The sequence below is a fragment of the Rhopalosiphum padi genome, chromosome 1 (assembly GCF_020882245.1).
Source record: "Rhopalosiphum padi isolate XX-2018 chromosome 1, ASM2088224v1, whole genome shotgun sequence".
Taxonomy (NCBI): Eukaryota; Metazoa; Arthropoda; class Insecta; order Hemiptera; family Aphididae; genus Rhopalosiphum; species Rhopalosiphum padi.
Genome location: NC_083597.1, coordinates 71,521,634 through 71,538,917, shown reverse-complemented (window position 1 = coordinate 71,538,917; position 17,284 = coordinate 71,521,634). Strand labels below are relative to the sequence as shown.

Below are 17,284 nucleotides of genomic sequence, written 5' to 3'. Positions count from 1 at the left end.
TTTATTTATATTAATTTATTTTAATTGAAACTAAACAGTGTTTACATGAATACATAAAAAGTACATATTTAATTGTTTAAATTTAAATATATACTCAATAAGAACTATAAAGTAGAAATGATAATTAATAAAAATTGAGAAAAATCAAGCAGAAGCTTCAGCAAAACGTTTGGACACAGCATCCCAATTTACAACTTCAAAAATTGCGTTGACATAATCAGCGCGGACATTTTTATATTGCAAGTAATAAGCATGTTCCCAAACATCAATTCCAAATAAAGGAATCAATCCTGTTCATAAAAAAAAATTTAAATAAAATATAAGTTAAATTGATTATTTAAATACTACTATAATGGGTACTAGTTTGTAATTGTTCACCTCATTGGTTTTTTATCGTCTTACTACCCACATTTTACATAATATATTCAATATGTACGGTATATAATATTCACCAAAAACTCATCTAATGATTTTATGGTTCAAAGAAAAACTAAGGTACTATTATTAGGTATAGCAAATAAAAATAAAAAGCTTAAATTCATTTTATAATTTGACTATATTTCTACATATAAATATATTATAATGTAATCAACTTTTCACCCCCCCCCCCTCAAAAATATTTTCAGATAGAACATTCAATGAATATATTATACTGTTTTTTTTTTTTTACTGCTTGTTTTTATTGGGCCTGGTTTTTTACATTTGTGTGTAAAAAATGTATTTATAATAGGAAAAGTACCAATAGTACCAAGATCAAAACTATTTGTAATCATCAATTCTACTATTTATGAATAAGAACAATTAAAGTTTAAAAATATGTTGATGGACGATAACAAATCAATGATATTTTGTACAATAACAAACCAGTACTTAATAATTATATAATCTAACCGGTAGTTGAAAATAGTGGATCTTGGTTAGCACAACTTATTACTGTCAACTTTTTTGATTGAGGATTAAACCCAAGCCAACCCCATCCTGAACCTTGTACTGCGATAGAAGCTGCAGCTAGTTGTTTCTTAAATTCATCACATGAACCAAAGTTTTGGATTAAAGCCTTATCCAAATCATCTAAAAAAAAAAAAAAAATACTTTTTATACTTTACAATTATTAAAAAATATAAACTAAATAATAAGGTAGATATAATAAGATTAAAAGGGAACATGTTTCTAGTTAAAATATGATTTAACCAAAAATTATAAGTTCAAAATTGAGCTGTTGAAATTATTTTATGACAGAAATGTTATGTGTATGTTAAGTACAATGTTAAAAATACACTTAATTTTATAATTGTAATTTAAGTTAAAACTCAAACTGAAATTTCAATAATATAATAATAAATATTAAAAATAGTCAACATTTAAAAAAAATTTTAATATTAAGTCTGTGGACAACCAACTAGTAATATATAAAAAAAAAAGAAAACATTGAATATAATTTGGTAAGTTAGGTTTGAATTCAAATCAATTCATACATATACTGATATTATACTTATATTAATACTTATAAACAAAAATTATAATTGAGATAAAATTATTATTTTAAAATTTATTAAAAGTATATATTGCAAAAGTAATTAAATGCAAATGTTTATAATTTTAAATTAATAAAACACCATAACCTTATTATTGCTTGAACACTTTTATCATAATGTTGCATAGCTAAGTTGCTAAGCTAATAAAGCACCTAAGTAAAAAAAAATTATTGTTATACAATTTTAAAATTTTAAAATAAAATTATAAAAATCATCCGCTTTTTTATAATGACAATACATAATATAATTATTAATTCATTCTTTGCTTAAATGATACTATATACATAATTTAATTAATTAAATAAAATACTATCAATAATTTATTGATGAACAGTTTTAACTAAAACCTACTAAATAGCAAAATTTGTTTCAGTCTACAATTAACTAATTTCTTTATTATAATTGTAAGTACTTATACATAATTTAATTTATGTGCTTGAGATGATAACTGAACAAACTTATTGTCTTATAATTTAAAATATCTTCAATAAATAAAAATAATAATTAATAATTTACCAGAAGGTTTAGTTGAATGAGGTGTAAGTGTATCCCAGAAAATTGAATGATTAATATGACCACCGCCATTGAACTTTAGTGCAGGTGCCAAGCTTATGATTGTCGCTGTATCATCTATAAGAGTAACAAACATTATAATAATTTACCAATTTAATCATGTAGCAGAAATATACATAACCTTTTGCTACAGCAGTCTGTAATTTATCTAGTGTATTGTTGTAGTTTACTACATAAGTATTATGATGTTTTTGGTGGTGAATTTCCATAATATCTCGTGATATGATTGGTTCTAAGTCTTTATATTCATATGCCAGAGAAGGTAACGTTGCTTTTGTTCTAATTTGGGACATACAAAGGCGACTGAATGGTATACTGAAAAATTACAAAACTATGTTTATCATAAAAATTCCAAATTATCATCTTTTGCATAGGTAATTATCCTTGCAAACAATAACCATAATGAATTATTAAATTGAAATATTTTATAACACTGTATTAAGCAAACACAACTCATTTTTAGTGCGAAACACTGAAGTATCCAAAAGAATGATGTGAACAATATACAATTTTAGTAATTGATATTGCATTTCTGGCAAAGTTGAATAGGTTAAATAAAAACTTCTTAAAAATTTACTTTTATACATTACCTTTTCAACATATTTTTAACAATTTTGGCCGACATTTTTCACAAAATAATTGGTAGCAAACGTTCTAAGAATTTAAAAAACGTTTCAACGAGAGTGTAATATAATTAATTATATAAATTTATTGGCTAATGAACAAAAATAAAATTATAAAATCTCGAAATAAAACTCGCAGGAATTACCTAGTTATTAAAATATTTTATATAAGCAAAGAAGTCGGAAGAATGAAGATCAAATAAAAGTTAAGACGATAATACCTATTATAAACATTAACTCACTATCAATGTATACATTATGCAAATCGTAGAGTAATAAGCAATGTTATCAGCATGAAATTATTATAGAAAGTGGATCACGGTTATCAGGTTTGCAGGCTGTTATCAGCTGTTATTTGAGAATTTAAGATTTTTAAGAATGTAAATTTAAAAAGTTCAAAATAAAAAATAATTCTTAAAAAGGACTACAATAAATTTTAACTAATTCTGTAAGCAACGGTAGGTTAGGTACTTAGGTTTACGATAGTACTATTGTACTAAATATTGACAAGAATTTCAGTTCCCCGAAATTTTTTTTCAGTAACGTCTGCCCCTTAATACCATATCTATAGTCGTCAATCACCGACATTTTTGGAAATATGTGACTTCAAAAGCACTGGAATTCCATCTGTTAATAAAAGAAAAGTATCTTGTAAAATTGACAATTTTATAGAAACCAGCATTTCAGTTTTTAAGTGAGACTCAGTCAAGAAACCTTAGATACCATTTGTTTGGTTGGACGTATGATTAAATTTAAGCAAACCATATTTTATCAAAATAATTATGAAATGGAATTACGATTAATAAAAGTCCTGGAATATTTTTTAAAAAGAAAAACAACCAAATACTCCGAAATCCGAATACTCATAATTCAAAATAAAAAATGATTGCAAAATTTAACAAATGGTGGCAATTTTCCTAATGTAATCAAAGCAATAACCAAATTTTTGAGTATATTTCAGTTATGAGCGCCGAGCGGTTATTTTCAAAATTAAATATTATAAAAATAAAACTGTGGAGTTGTATAAATTAAGAGAGATTCGATTATATGCTAATGATTTTCGCGGAACAAAACCTCGTGACAAATCAATTATAGTGATGTAATTGAGGACTAATGACTAATGAGGAGTTTAAAATATTAAAACCAAATATCGAAAGACGTTTAGAATTAAAGCAAATATTTTTTTAAGCACTAAATTATGTTTATATCAAATAATATTTTAAATATTTATTTCTTTTTTTCGTGAAACATTTATTTTTTAAGGAATATTAATGTTATGATAAAAAAATTAGGGGGAGAGGTACGCGAATATTGTACTTGTGCTTACTGCAATAAATATCTTTATTCTTTAATTGTGATCGGTACATAAAAAAAGAAGTGAGGCCCATAATGTAAAAAAACGTGGAATATCCCCGTATACGGTCACACTGTAGTGTGTAACATGGTGGCGATCCAAGCAGTCGTAAAAAACGAACTACTTCATGTAATTAGCAGAGATAGTGATTGTAATAGTGATAGTGATTGCGGTTAATAAACTGTGTTTTGTTTTTGAGTATTTGATATACCATAACATTTCGCATTCAACAATATACATTACTGATCTTTTTAAAATTTGGCCGTTTATTTTTCTCGATACTTTCAACAGTTTTTTTTTTTAGTGACAAGTTATTGTGTAAATAATACTTGATCTATATTTTATTTAAATCGTATTTTTATAAATATTTTTTTTTAAATAATTTTTTAAAATGTGTGATCAAGGATTACAAGTTACACCTGTCAAAAAAAATAAAAGAGGCGAGGTAAGAATTAATCCTATTTGTAATATTTATTATCGAGTTTACCAATTTATAAACGTATATCTATAAATATTGTACTTTTTTATAACATTTATTGTTCGCATGTAAAATAATATTCTCTTATTTTATATAGGTTATTCGAAGTAAAAAAAAAAAACTAGTTATAAATCTTTATAAAAATAAGAAGGAAAATGAACCTAACATATTATACAAGCAGTTAATAAAAGAATTAATGAATGAAACTGGAATAGGAAAAAATAGTATTGAAAAAATTATTTCAGAATATAATACAAATAAACCCATTTCTTCTCCGATTATGAAGAGAGTCAGACCAAAAATTATCGAAGTGATAAATGATTTTTATAAAAATGCCATTCGTCAAAAAGTGCATTCATTTTGGCTAAACCATGACCCACCAACATTAGATAAAATCGTAAATGCTGCCTCTAAAGACGACAGTTTACCTAAATTGAAACGGACAACTATGTACAATCTTCTTAAAGATTTAAATTATGTATATACGAAAAGAAAACGAAATAGTGTTTTATCTGAGGGAGAAGATTTAGTTATATGGCGTCGAAATTATTTACGAAGTATAAAAAAATTCCGAGAAGAAGGACGAACATTATATTATTTGGGTGAAACGTGGTGTAATGACAATTCACAAAAGTTATGGGTAGAAAATACCATAAAATCAAATAGCGATTTATTACAAAAAAAATTATCAAGTGCAAGCAACTCAGCTAACAAAAACAAAGATTATATTATTATTATACATATTGGTTCACGAGAAGGATTTGTTAAAGGTGGTTTACATTGTCTCGAATTTAAGACCAATATCAATGACTACCTTAAAGAAATGAACGGTGAAAAATTTTTAGAATGGTTTAAAAATATTTTGCCTTTATTAAACGATAATGCAGTCATAATAATGGATAACGCTCTTTATCATAACACGAAGACAGAACAAATTCCAGATTCATCGTGGAAAAAGGAAAATATTATGAAGTGGCTCCAAGAGAAAAATGTTCAAGTTAATGATACGTTTGTTATAGCAGAGCTATTGGATCTAGTACGAAAACATAAATCAGCTTACGATAAATATGTTGTAGATGAAGTAGCCAAGGCAGAAAATAAAATTGTTTTGCGAATACCACCATACCACTCGGAATTAAACCCAATTGAACTAGCATGGTCCATAGTCAAAGGATATGTAAGAAATAAAAATACCACTTTCAAAATGAACGACGTGAAACAGTTGCTGTTTGAAGGTGTTAAATCTGTCACATCGGAAGATTGGCGAAATGCAGAGGATTATACAATTAATGAAGAAGCTAAATTTTGGGAAGTAGATGACATTGTTGACGACTTCATGGATGATGAGTATTCTTGTATATTCAAAGACGAATCAAGCGATGATATGTCAAGTGACTGCAGTGATATGTAATTTTAAAAATATAAATAATGATGTGTATTATAAGTATTATTAATGTATATTGTATATTTATTTTTTAAATAGTTAAATAATATTTTTATATTTTGTATTAGTGTTTAATGTTTGTGTAAACGAGTTTTTACGACAATAAAAAAAAACTATTTTGTACTTTATAATAAAACATTATTATTTATTATGATTATTTTAACGGTCAATACAGATGGCTGTTTATTTTAATTTTTAATACGATAAGTCTATCAAGTCTTGGCGACAAATTGTTATCGGAGTTTCCGTCGCCTCGCCTTTTCAATTTTACATTGACCATTTCACATTTTGGCTATTACATAATTATACGAAATGTAATGATCAGGGGCGTACCTATAGGGGGAGCACTCCGATTAAAAACACTTGTTCAATGTCTTTATCAATTATTTTTATATTTGTTAACATTCGAAATTTCGAAATTCAAACTAATGTTTATAATTTATATCTTACACTTGTTGATAGTTTTTACGGTTTCTTAATAACCCGGGCACGATCCGGTTCCTTCGAAAAGAGTTTAAAAACTATTTTGAAAATACGCGTAGGTAATTAATAATTTTAATAGTATAATATATATATCTATGATAGAAACCTGCTATCTTTATTCTTTTTTTTGCGAATTTTTATATTACTCTGTTACCTATATCAAATTAAAAGCTTTTAAAATTTGTCTTTGAGTGTATTTATTATAAATTAATATAAATATTCTATATTCGTATATAATTAAATATGGCTATACCTAAAACTATTTTTTTGTATTGCAGTTTGTGTTTATTACGCTGTGTAGTTGTTTTACCTACTGTACATCCTAACATATTATAATATACAATTAAAAATAATAAAGGAATCTGTTTTTAATTTTTCTAAAATGTTGATATAGAAAATTTTTGGTTTCTAAAAACCCTTCGACCTAGAACAGCGGTTTAATAATCCTACATTTTATACAATACTACATTTTTTGATAGATCCAAAATTTATTATTCATCTAGCTTGTTACGATCAGTGATATAATAAGCGCAGTTTGAGGGGGGTTAAGCTCCCTAGCCCCCTAAATGGTTTGTATATAACCCCTTCCAACTTTATATATCTCAGGGAGTATACACACATTACATATATGCAAATTATAAAAGCCCCCAAATTTAAAACTCTAATTGCGCTTATGAGTGGCATGTTTCAAACTCGACAAATCCTGAGTAGAGTATTCAAATAATGACCCACCCACTATCCCCCTATAATACGATTATAATATATAATTTAAAAATGTATCCTATTATAGAATTTTTGTTATAGAAAATCATGGGATTTTTTAATTTCGAAATTGGTACTCTTAAATTTTCGATCTGCCCAGATTTTTAAGATAGACTTTTTTATCACTGATCAATTTCATCGTTTTTTCTTACATACAATATATATATTCTATAATATATTATTATATATATCTGTTATCCATCCATATTTGTTTTCATAGTGTAGATATTATAATTTATAGTTGTATATTTCTTCTAAAAGATTATCTCGGAGGAAGAACCTCGTTGGAATTATTTTTTAACAGTACAAGAATAGTAGTTTGGGGGACACTGGGCTTTTTATCAATTTGAATTGTATAAAAAAAAAATTCATGAGGATTTATTTCGTTACGGTAACAATTGGTAACACTTATACTCTGTTGGGCGAGTCTGTAGTAAAGTTGTAGTAATCGCTGACCGCTGTTAACAACTGTTAAGCCGCCGCCGAACTTTTTTTCGATTTTTCGCCACTCAGGCTCAGTTTTTCTTGACCAGTGACAACTTTCCTTTCATCACCGGGTAGCGACGTAGTATCCGTCCGCCCGCGATACCCTATCCTCCAAATTTGTCAAAATTCGTTCTGACTGCATCGGACAATCAGTATTATTATTTATTCACATTTTATTGTTTTGCTTATAAATCGTTACGCGGTGATCGCGTTCGATCGATCGATTATACCTTCCGCTCAAAGACCAATCCGGTACGTATAAAAATTATTATTTATTATACATATTATAAATGTTATCTACTTATCTTAACTAGTTTTTAATTATTTATTATATTATTGTTTTTTCCGTACATCGTCCCCACTCCAATGTGTTTTTGAAACCGGCAGTTTTCCATTCATCATCAGTTCAGTTTTAAACAGTCGACGGATTTGTCAGTATGGCGTACTGCAGAACCTTTAAATCCAATGTACGTATTTCACCCAGTAGCCAAAGAACACCATAGTTTTGGATACTCCTCCCCTGATCTGTCTGACAGTTCTAGTTAAATTTTCCATTTATAACTACTCTTAACATGTTAACAGGTATCGTGGACCAAACTGGTCTCCGGTGAAATCCAGCAGAGATGTTTCCACTCATCTCCGGCTGTATTTGGTGCAAGCAAAGTAGCTATGAGCAAGTTGGACACCAAGCCCCTGCCATACGAAACCCTAGAGAAGCGTATCAAAATTGTTGCCGATAGGTGCGTAATTTATTATTATGTGTGCTAGAGATAGCTTTTATACTGATATATCACCTGTTCTATATTATATATTCAATGTATATATTGTTTCCATTGTTGTTCTAATCAATCGCAATTCATTGGTATAGCCTTGACCAACTCATAAGATAATAATGACTATTATAATATCTAGGTAATTATAGGTAACTAAAGGTAGATTACAATTTAGCACGTGTCCATATTAAAAATAAATTTAATTGAGTACTTATTTGCATATATGTATGTAAAATCTTTATTTTTATTTGTGACATTTCTAATTTCTTTGCAAATTTTTATATTATGACGAATAGCAATTATTATTTTATTGATATTTTTACAATATTTTCATGATCAACAAATATTAATTAGTATGAATGAGGAAGAAGTGTATTGTATGGCCTAAGAAAACATGAACTTTGCACGTTATGTACTCGTGTTTATATCTGTAGACCTTGGATATTAATATTATTACACATTTTTATTAATTCAACTAATTAACTTATTTAAAATATTTCCGGGTACTATATTCTTTTATCCATTGCATTATATTGTTATGATCTATCTATGAATTGTTTTCAGATTATATACTTATTATTATTATTCATTTTTGATATTAAATTTATGAAAGTTTATTTTAATAGTTTATTTTTTCAATGGAAAAAATAAAATTGTAGTTAGCGGTCATATAAAAAAAAAAAAAAATAATGGTTCAACCTGGTCTGATGATTTTAGTTTATCTATTTTTACGGTGAAGTTGATCTTTTGCCAACTATTTTTGTGTGACCTATCTTTAGTATATACTAGGTTGTGATTTCAAACATTTTAACTTTAACCCTTACCTTAATTTATACTTACTTACTGACTTAAATATCTTCCTTAATTAATTATTGTATTAAACATTAAAATAGGTAAACCATAATCCCCACATATATAACAAATATCGACCATATATTAATTGTATTCAAAATTTGAATTTGTTTAAAAATAATAATATATTATAAATGATTCAAGTTAAGTTACACATTTTTTAGGTAGTGTAACTACAATTTTAATGGGAAAAAGGCATTTCTAATGATAACTACAATATACTTAGAGTTTTTAAGCTTTTTATTATGTATTAGCTATATATTTTATCTTATCTAAGACTATTTAGATACTAACTAGTATTTTAAATAATTTGAAGTTAATTGTACAAATTATTGATTCAGGATTATTTATTATCTTATTTGTGTGCCTAGAAAATGTAAGTGCTATCTCTTGAAAATAGCAGTAAATAGTAAAATAAAATATTAGATAATTGGGTGAAAGAAAAACATAAAAATAGTATTGTCTATTTTAATTAATTTTCTGATAAATTGTTAATTACTAGTCATTAGATATACTTATATAATTTATTTTATATTTCCAAGATTCATACATTATGTATTAAATAATGTTTTTTTATAACTATTTAGGCTTTTCATCACATAAGAATAACTAATATAATAATTCTGATTCTACTTATATAAAAAAAAAATCATTAGTATAACTTGAATAAATTGTAAATAATAAAAGTCTAATTTGTTTATTTCTTAAAGATACAAATACTATAGTTGGTTTTTGATATAAATATCTAGCATACATTTTTTGTTGGTCTTTTTTTTTTTTATTTCAAAGTAAACTTCCTGAGAATTAGCTTAAATAACAATTGTTTTATGTAAATTGAATTAAATTTTTATTATTTTGTATAACTATCAAATTTAAAATTATAGCAGACAGTGTTTACAATGTGACATGTCACATGTGTTATTATTAACAGATTTAATACTAAAAATAATTTTAGTAAGTGATGTAGTAACATAACCTATTATTTAAATGTATATACCCATAAAATACAGAAGTCTTAACATGCTTGTTGAATATGTTAACTGTATTTTAATTAAATTTTTGTTATAAAATTAAAATCAATCATACAACATGTATAAATACTTTTATAAGTATATTATACTCTAATACCCTTATTGATCAAAAATTAAGTTAATCAATAATTATGACAGACAATTTTATTGTGGTCAGACAATAAATTAAAATAATATTTATAATTATTATATGGTGTTTTAAAATGTCTATTAATTTTGAATTTAAAACTATAATATTTAATATATTATAGATTAGGAAAGCCATTATCTTTGGCAGAAAAAGTACTTTATTCTCACTTGGATGATCCTGTTAATCAAGATATTGAGCGTGGTGTCTCTTACTTAAAATTAAGGCCTGATCGCGTTGCAATGCAAGATGCTACTGCTCAAATGGCCATGTTGCAATTTATATCATCAGGTTTGCCAAAGGTTGCTGTTCCTTCCACGATTCATTGTGATCATTTAATTGAAGCTCAAGTAAATTAGATTAACAATTATAATTTTATATTATTTTTATTAATAATTGTTTAATAACAGATAGGTGGAGTTGAGGACTTGAAAAGGGCTAAAGAAATGAATGAAGAAGTTTATAATTTTTTGAAAACTGCGGGAGCGAAATATGGAGTTGGATTTTGGCACCCAGGATCTGGAATTATTCATCAAGTAATATCAAAATATTAGCTATAAGACTTGTATTAATTTTCATGAATAAAAATGAAATGAAAATATTTTGTTTAGATTATTTTGGAAAACTATGCTTTTCCTGGATTATTGATGATTGGTACTGACTCCCATACACCTAATGGTGGTGGACTTGGTGGCTTGTGTATTGGAGTTGGCGGTGCAGACGCTGTTGATGTGATGGCTGATATTCCTTGGGAACTAAAATGTCCTAAAGTAATCAATAATAATAAATTAATTATTTAAAATGTTTGTTTTTAATTTATTAAATAAATTTTAAATAGGTCATTGGTGTTCATCTAACAGGAAAGATGTCTGGTTGGACTACTCCAAAGGATGTGATCCTTAAAGTTGCTGATATTTTGACTGTCAAAGGAGGTACTGGTGCTATAATTGAATATCACGGACCTGGAGTAGATAATATATCATGCACAGGTAAATATGATTATTTTATTAAGTGTAGAGTATTAGAGTATGATTTTTGGCAGATGCTAATTTGTTTTATAAGTATGTGAATATAATATTGATTTTTTTTTCAATAATAAGTGATGGTGGCATCACAGATGTACTGGGAAACCATTCCTGTGGTGTCATCGGTTTCAAATTGAAAAAGGAGTATAATTTTAATAATTATTTCATCACATTTATAAAGGTATGGGTACCATCTGTAATATGGGTGCAGAAATTGGAGCTACTACATCATTGTTCCCATTTAATCACCGAATGGCAGATTATTTAAAAGCTACATCCCGTGCTGATATTGCTGAAGAAGCAGCCAAGTACAGTAAGTCATTATTGACTCCTGATAATGGCAGTCATTATGACCAGGTAATGTTTTTTCTTGAACTGTTACAATATTATACTAATAATTTATTTTATTATTACTGCCAATGTAGTTAATTGAACTTGATTTGACCACACTGGAACCTCATGTCAATGGACCCTTTACACCTGATCTTGCACATCCTATTTCAAAACTAGGAAACACTGCCAAGAAAAACGATTGGCCCGTGGAAATCAAAGTTGGTTAGTTACTTATAATAATGATTACTTATCAATTTATTTTGTAACAATTATTAAAAGAGAAAATCTCACCTGATTTTACCCAAAAACAACTAAAAATGGATATATTTTTCTGAGTAGATTGTGATTTTAAAATTTCTGGGAAATTAGAGTAGCAATATTTCTCTTTAGTAAATTACGCTTTTATAATTCATAATATTTCACACCTCTTTAGTTGAAATAATATAATGATAATACTTATGATAAAATATAAATTATATTTAATGTTACAATATATTTATTAGTATGTTTATAAATGTAGTTAAAATGGTTTGAAATTCATGTATGCTCGTTTTTTTTACTGATGATTTAAGCTATTTTATTTACTATTAAAATACAAATATCTGTAGATTACAGATAACATAACTGTTTTAGTCTCATCATATAATAAACTAATCCAATTAATTTTATATTTCAAACTAAAATGTCGAATTTAGTTATTAAATACTAAATAGGTATATCTGTTACTTCACTAGTTTTGTTTAGGTAAGTTGTGGTTCTCTCTCATTTCTTTGATTATCATTACCAGCAAAATACAATATTATTATATGTATGTATGTATGTATATATATATACTATATTTATATATTCTACCAATGAAAACAGGGGAGTTAGGCTTATAAATGAAGAGATGTGGAGTGGTCAGCTAACATAGCAATTAATGTCTTGGAAGTTTGTTGCAATTATATATTTTTTTATTTTTAGGTCTTATTGGAAGCTGCACCAATTCAAGTTATGAAGATATGTCGAGATGTGCTACTATTGCAAAAGAAGCCTTAGCTCATGGGCGTAAATCGAAAATTCCATTTAATGTTACTCCTGGATCTGAACAAATTAGGGCAACAATTGAAAGAGATGGAATTGTATATAAGAATATATTATATTATTTAATATTTATCAGTTGATTCTAATTAAATTATTATTTAGGCTCAAATACTGAGAGAATTTGGTGGTACTGTATTAGCTAATGCGTGTGGTCCATGTATTGGTCAATGGGATCGTAAAGATGTCAAAAAGGGTGAAAAGAACACCATTGTCAGTTCTTACAACAGAAACTTTACTGGACGAAATGATGCCAATGCAGCAACTCATGCCTTTGTCACCTCTCCAGAGTTAGTTACTGCTTTAGCCATTGAAGCTCGTTTGGACTTTGATCCCACTAAAGATTCAATCAAGGGAGCTGATGGTTAGTTAAATATTACTTATTATATGCATTAAAAAGTAAAAACTAACCAAATATGCACTAAAAAATCTTAAATATACATACATTTATGTACTAAAATTTTAAAATCTGCATAAAAAATAAAATTTATTTTTTAAACATTCAATTAATACAATATATTTAAAAAAAAATATGGAACTCAATTATAAATACTTATTTACTTTTCTTTAATTTTTTCCTTAAAATAGAAAAATGTCAAAATATGCAAAAATATGTACTAAAACTTTCATTTTTTTAAATCGTTATGTCATGAAACAAATTTTGTTCTCACTTAGCTTATCATACAATCAACCAGAATAAATATGTAAATGCACACAAATCTGCGCGATACTTATTTAAAACATTAAAGTGTACTCAAAATCTGGGATTTTAGACTATTTTTAATTTTTTTTTAAACTATACCCATAAGGTTATTTTTTGTATTAATACAAAATTCCAAAAAGTTTTGTTTGAGACCCGTGTCCATTATCTCGAGTTTAATGTTTTAATTACTGAATGATGCTATTTAGAAGTAATTCCAGTTTATAACATAATATTAATATTTTATCTTTTATTATAGGTAAAGAATTTAAGTTAAGTAATCCATTTGGTGATGAATTACCCGCAAGAGGTTTTGATCCAGGTCAAGATACTTACCAAGCTCCACCTGCTGATGGATCAGCTGTGAGTGTGGTAGTAGACCCAAAATCTAATCGTCTCCAATTATTAGAACCATTCAAAGTTTGGGATGGAAAAGATTTGGAAGATCTTACTATACTTATTAAAGTAAATTTAAATAAATAATATACATATGATTTTATTTTTAAACTAGATTTTCTAATGTGTATACTTTTTCAATAGGTGAAAGGAAAATGTACTACTGATCACATTTCTGCAGCCGGCCCATGGTTGAAATACCGAGGTCATTTGGACAATATATCAAATAACATGTTCTTAACGTAAGTTATTATAACTTTGTTCGTATCATAATTTCAAAATATAATTATTTTATTTATTATTCTAGTGCAACCAATTCAGACAATAATGAAATGAATAAGGTAAAAAATCAATCTACTGGAGAATGGGGTGCAGTTCCAGACACAGCCAGAGCATACAAAGCTAAAGGTATCTCGTGGGTAGTGTTTGGTGATGAAAACTATGGTGAAGGAAGTAGTAGAGAACATGCCGCTTTAGAACCACGTCATTTGGGAGGACGTGCAATCATTGTCAAATCTTTTGCCCGTATTCATGAAACCAATTTGAAAAAACAAGGAGTATTAGCCTTGACATTTGCTGATACTAAAGATTATGATAAAGTTCAACCAACTGATAAAGTGTCTTTGGTCGGACTTAACCAATTTGCCCCTGGCAAGGTATAATTAAAGTCGATTTATTTAAAATGTATCTAGTTATCCAGTACTAACTATACATTTTATAAATCAAATTGTTGTCGAGTTATTCAACTAATATTAGTTTTTATTTTTTTAGCCTTTGAAATGCATATTGCGCCATGCTGACGGAAGTAGTGACGAGATATTACTGAATCACACATTCAATGAACAACAGATACAATGGTTCAAGTCCGGTAGTGCATTAAACCGAATGAAGCAATTAGCTGCTGCTTCTAAATAAGATGTTGATTCATCCATAATAATTTGTATTATCTATTTATATTTAATTCATTGTTGGTATTTTAAATTGAAACAAAAAATAATTTCATGTAAAAAATAACTGTTTTTAGTCAAATATTTTTTAGGCAACAAAATCATTGGATTTAGATCCATTGCTACTATTGTTTTATATATTATAATTGTTAATAAATTAAATATATCAATTTTGATAGTTTTAAGTATGTTGATTATTATTGTCTATTGTGATTCTTCAATTTAGCATTATAAAACTTAAGACAATAAAGTAGTCAAACAAAATATTCTATGATTAAGACATTGTCTAGAAAATACATAAGGTTAATAAATCTTGTACACATTATAATTTGCGTGCTTACACAAGGTTACTAGACCTTGTACAATATATTATAATTTTCACGATTACATACAATAAAGATATTTCCATTCAGTGAGACTTAAAATCATTATTATGTTATCATGTAATACATTTAAATGTAAATAATTAGTTGGTATGTACATCGATAGAGGGGGGAGGGTACGACTATATAAGGCGGCGAAGTTTCTCGTACGGAAGCAGACATTAGTGTATGAGCTCAACGCCTTGGAACTCTCGAGTGAACTTGACAGCAACAACGAAAAATGCTATGCTCTTCACTACGTTCCTATAACAAGGACAATGACAATAATAATATTAACACTTCGGACCTAGTAAATAACGTAATTTGCACAAAACTTACCAAATGTTTTCGTCCTGATAGATAAACTTGACCTTTTCCATGGCAGTGCGAGGTTTCGGCTGGACAGCCTGGGCTGGTCTTCCAAACATTCTGTGCACGGGTTGTTCGGGACGAAAGTTGAGCAGTTGGGCAATGGGCTACGAAAGGAAGGCTGGAGATTGGCTATAGTTACACTTGTACCTCAGTCTCTGGATCGCCAATTATTAATTATTGTCGATCGGCTGAATGTCTCAATATCGATTCACTCAACCAAATGTTTAAATCAAAACAGAGAAATACGGCCGAGCTAAATCAATTCTGAATTTTAATCAATCTTGTGAAGTTGCGAATGAACCACGATGTTATCTGTTATCTTATGGCAGCGTTGCCAACCTATTTATTGTAAGTCAGATTCTTCAAAAATAAACTAGGAATCACAGACTTTATTTTATAAGACCGTGGAAGGACCGTGGAACTATAGTGGACTATATGTTTACACAAATAAGTCAGCCTAAAACCTTTAGAAACTTTGAAATTCAAATGTTTTAATTTTAAACTTTGTTCCAAATAGATATTTTATATCTAGTAATTATATGTTAGTATGAAGGCAGTTTGGAAATAAACTAGTCTGGATTTATCATTTTAAAACTAACTTTGTATATGATGAATAATGATAAAAGCAATTATAGACTACAGATTATTTAATATTTAAAACGAGGTGGATAAAAAAAAAATAATAAGTTTTCCTTGATTTGAAAATATATTTTATATACAGTGATCAAAATAAATCTTTAAAAAACACAATGATAATTTAATACTTCGATGTTTATTAATTATTGTGGGATAACAAATTGAAAAAAATATTTGAAAAGTTGACAGTTTAGAATTCCTTATTTAGTAACTATAATAAACATTAAAACAACTAAATTTCAATTTTATCGAATGAACTAAACTAGTTATAGTGTAGGTGATATTTACATTTTCAATAATGAGGAAGGCCAGAGGGGGGCAAAACTTCAAAAGTAATGAGTAGCCTATGGTATGTATACTGTATAATATAGGTAACCGAAAAAACGTGATCGATTCATTCGAAAACTTCAATCCACTTAATTTTAAATTTATATTAAAACAATTACTCCTATTTTAGATAATTTTAGAAGTATATAATATCTTATGGGCAAAATAACGCAATTATATTGCAAAAAATTCGCTGAAAGCAGTGAAAGCTAAATAAATACCTTCAATATACCTACAGGCTAGCTAGGTACCTTAGCAGCGTTATTTTAGATTTTTGCACAGAGTAAGAGAGGTCAAAAAAATTAAATTATGATTCTAAACGAATATTATATACTACTAAAGTGATATTGAAAAAAATAATACAAATAATAGGTATCAAAGTTTTTATTTTATAAATCACAGATAAATTTAAAAGTAGTTGTTTAGCATTTAGTTTTTTAGAATTGTTAAATGTTTAATATATACATTTTTATAAATATGTATACTTAATACAATTACCTATTTCGTTATTTCTAAATTTGAAGGATCAGACGTTTGGTTTGGATTACAACGTTACGGTCATGGCTGCACTGTTATTTTGTTTTA

General features: G+C 27.3%; 3 protein-coding genes and 1 long non-coding RNA gene across 4 annotated transcripts; 2 read left to right on the top strand and 2 right to left on the bottom strand.

The window, feature by feature from the left end:
- LOC132917398 (superoxide dismutase [Mn], mitochondrial) lies at nucleotides 1-2,993 on the bottom strand. Its single transcript, XM_060978118.1, has 5 exons — nucleotides 2,699-2,993; nucleotides 2,230-2,423; nucleotides 2,052-2,165; nucleotides 892-1,071; nucleotides 1-290 (listed from the first exon to the last, which is right to left on the bottom strand). Exons 1-5 carry the CDS (start codon nucleotides 2,731-2,733, stop codon nucleotides 145-147), a joined length of 669 nt encoding a protein of 222 aa, XP_060834101.1. The 5' UTR covers nucleotides 2,734-2,993; the 3' UTR covers nucleotides 1-144.
- A 1,012-nt stretch (nucleotides 2,994-4,005) lies between these two features.
- On the top strand, nucleotides 4,006-6,130 carry LOC132917396 (uncharacterized). The gene is made up of 2 exons (XM_060978115.1): nucleotides 4,006-4,530; nucleotides 4,661-6,130. Exons 1-2 carry the CDS (start codon nucleotides 4,477-4,479, stop codon nucleotides 5,972-5,974), a joined length of 1,368 nt encoding a protein of 455 aa, XP_060834098.1. The 5' UTR covers nucleotides 4,006-4,476; the 3' UTR covers nucleotides 5,975-6,130.
- Nucleotides 6,131-7,686: 1,556 nt separating this feature from the next.
- Nucleotides 7,687-15,187, top strand: LOC132917395 (probable aconitate hydratase, mitochondrial). The gene is made up of 15 exons (XM_060978114.1): nucleotides 7,687-7,990; nucleotides 8,126-8,205; nucleotides 8,321-8,478; nucleotides 10,646-10,871; nucleotides 10,932-11,057; nucleotides 11,133-11,291; nucleotides 11,360-11,510; nucleotides 11,728-11,903; nucleotides 11,972-12,101; nucleotides 12,843-13,000; nucleotides 13,065-13,323; nucleotides 13,919-14,124; nucleotides 14,200-14,297; nucleotides 14,363-14,711; nucleotides 14,827-15,187. Exons 2-15 carry the CDS (start codon nucleotides 8,176-8,178, stop codon nucleotides 14,968-14,970), a joined length of 2,370 nt encoding a protein of 789 aa, XP_060834097.1. The 5' UTR covers nucleotides 7,687-7,990; nucleotides 8,126-8,175; the 3' UTR covers nucleotides 14,971-15,187.
- A 143-nt stretch (nucleotides 15,188-15,330) lies between these two features.
- LOC132917399 (uncharacterized) lies at nucleotides 15,331-17,230 on the bottom strand. Its single transcript, XR_009660277.1, has 2 exons — nucleotides 15,704-17,230; nucleotides 15,331-15,628 (listed from the first exon to the last, which is right to left on the bottom strand). It is a non-coding gene; the product is annotated as an uncharacterized LOC132917399 (long non-coding RNA).
- Nucleotides 17,231-17,284: the final 54 nt, after the last annotated feature.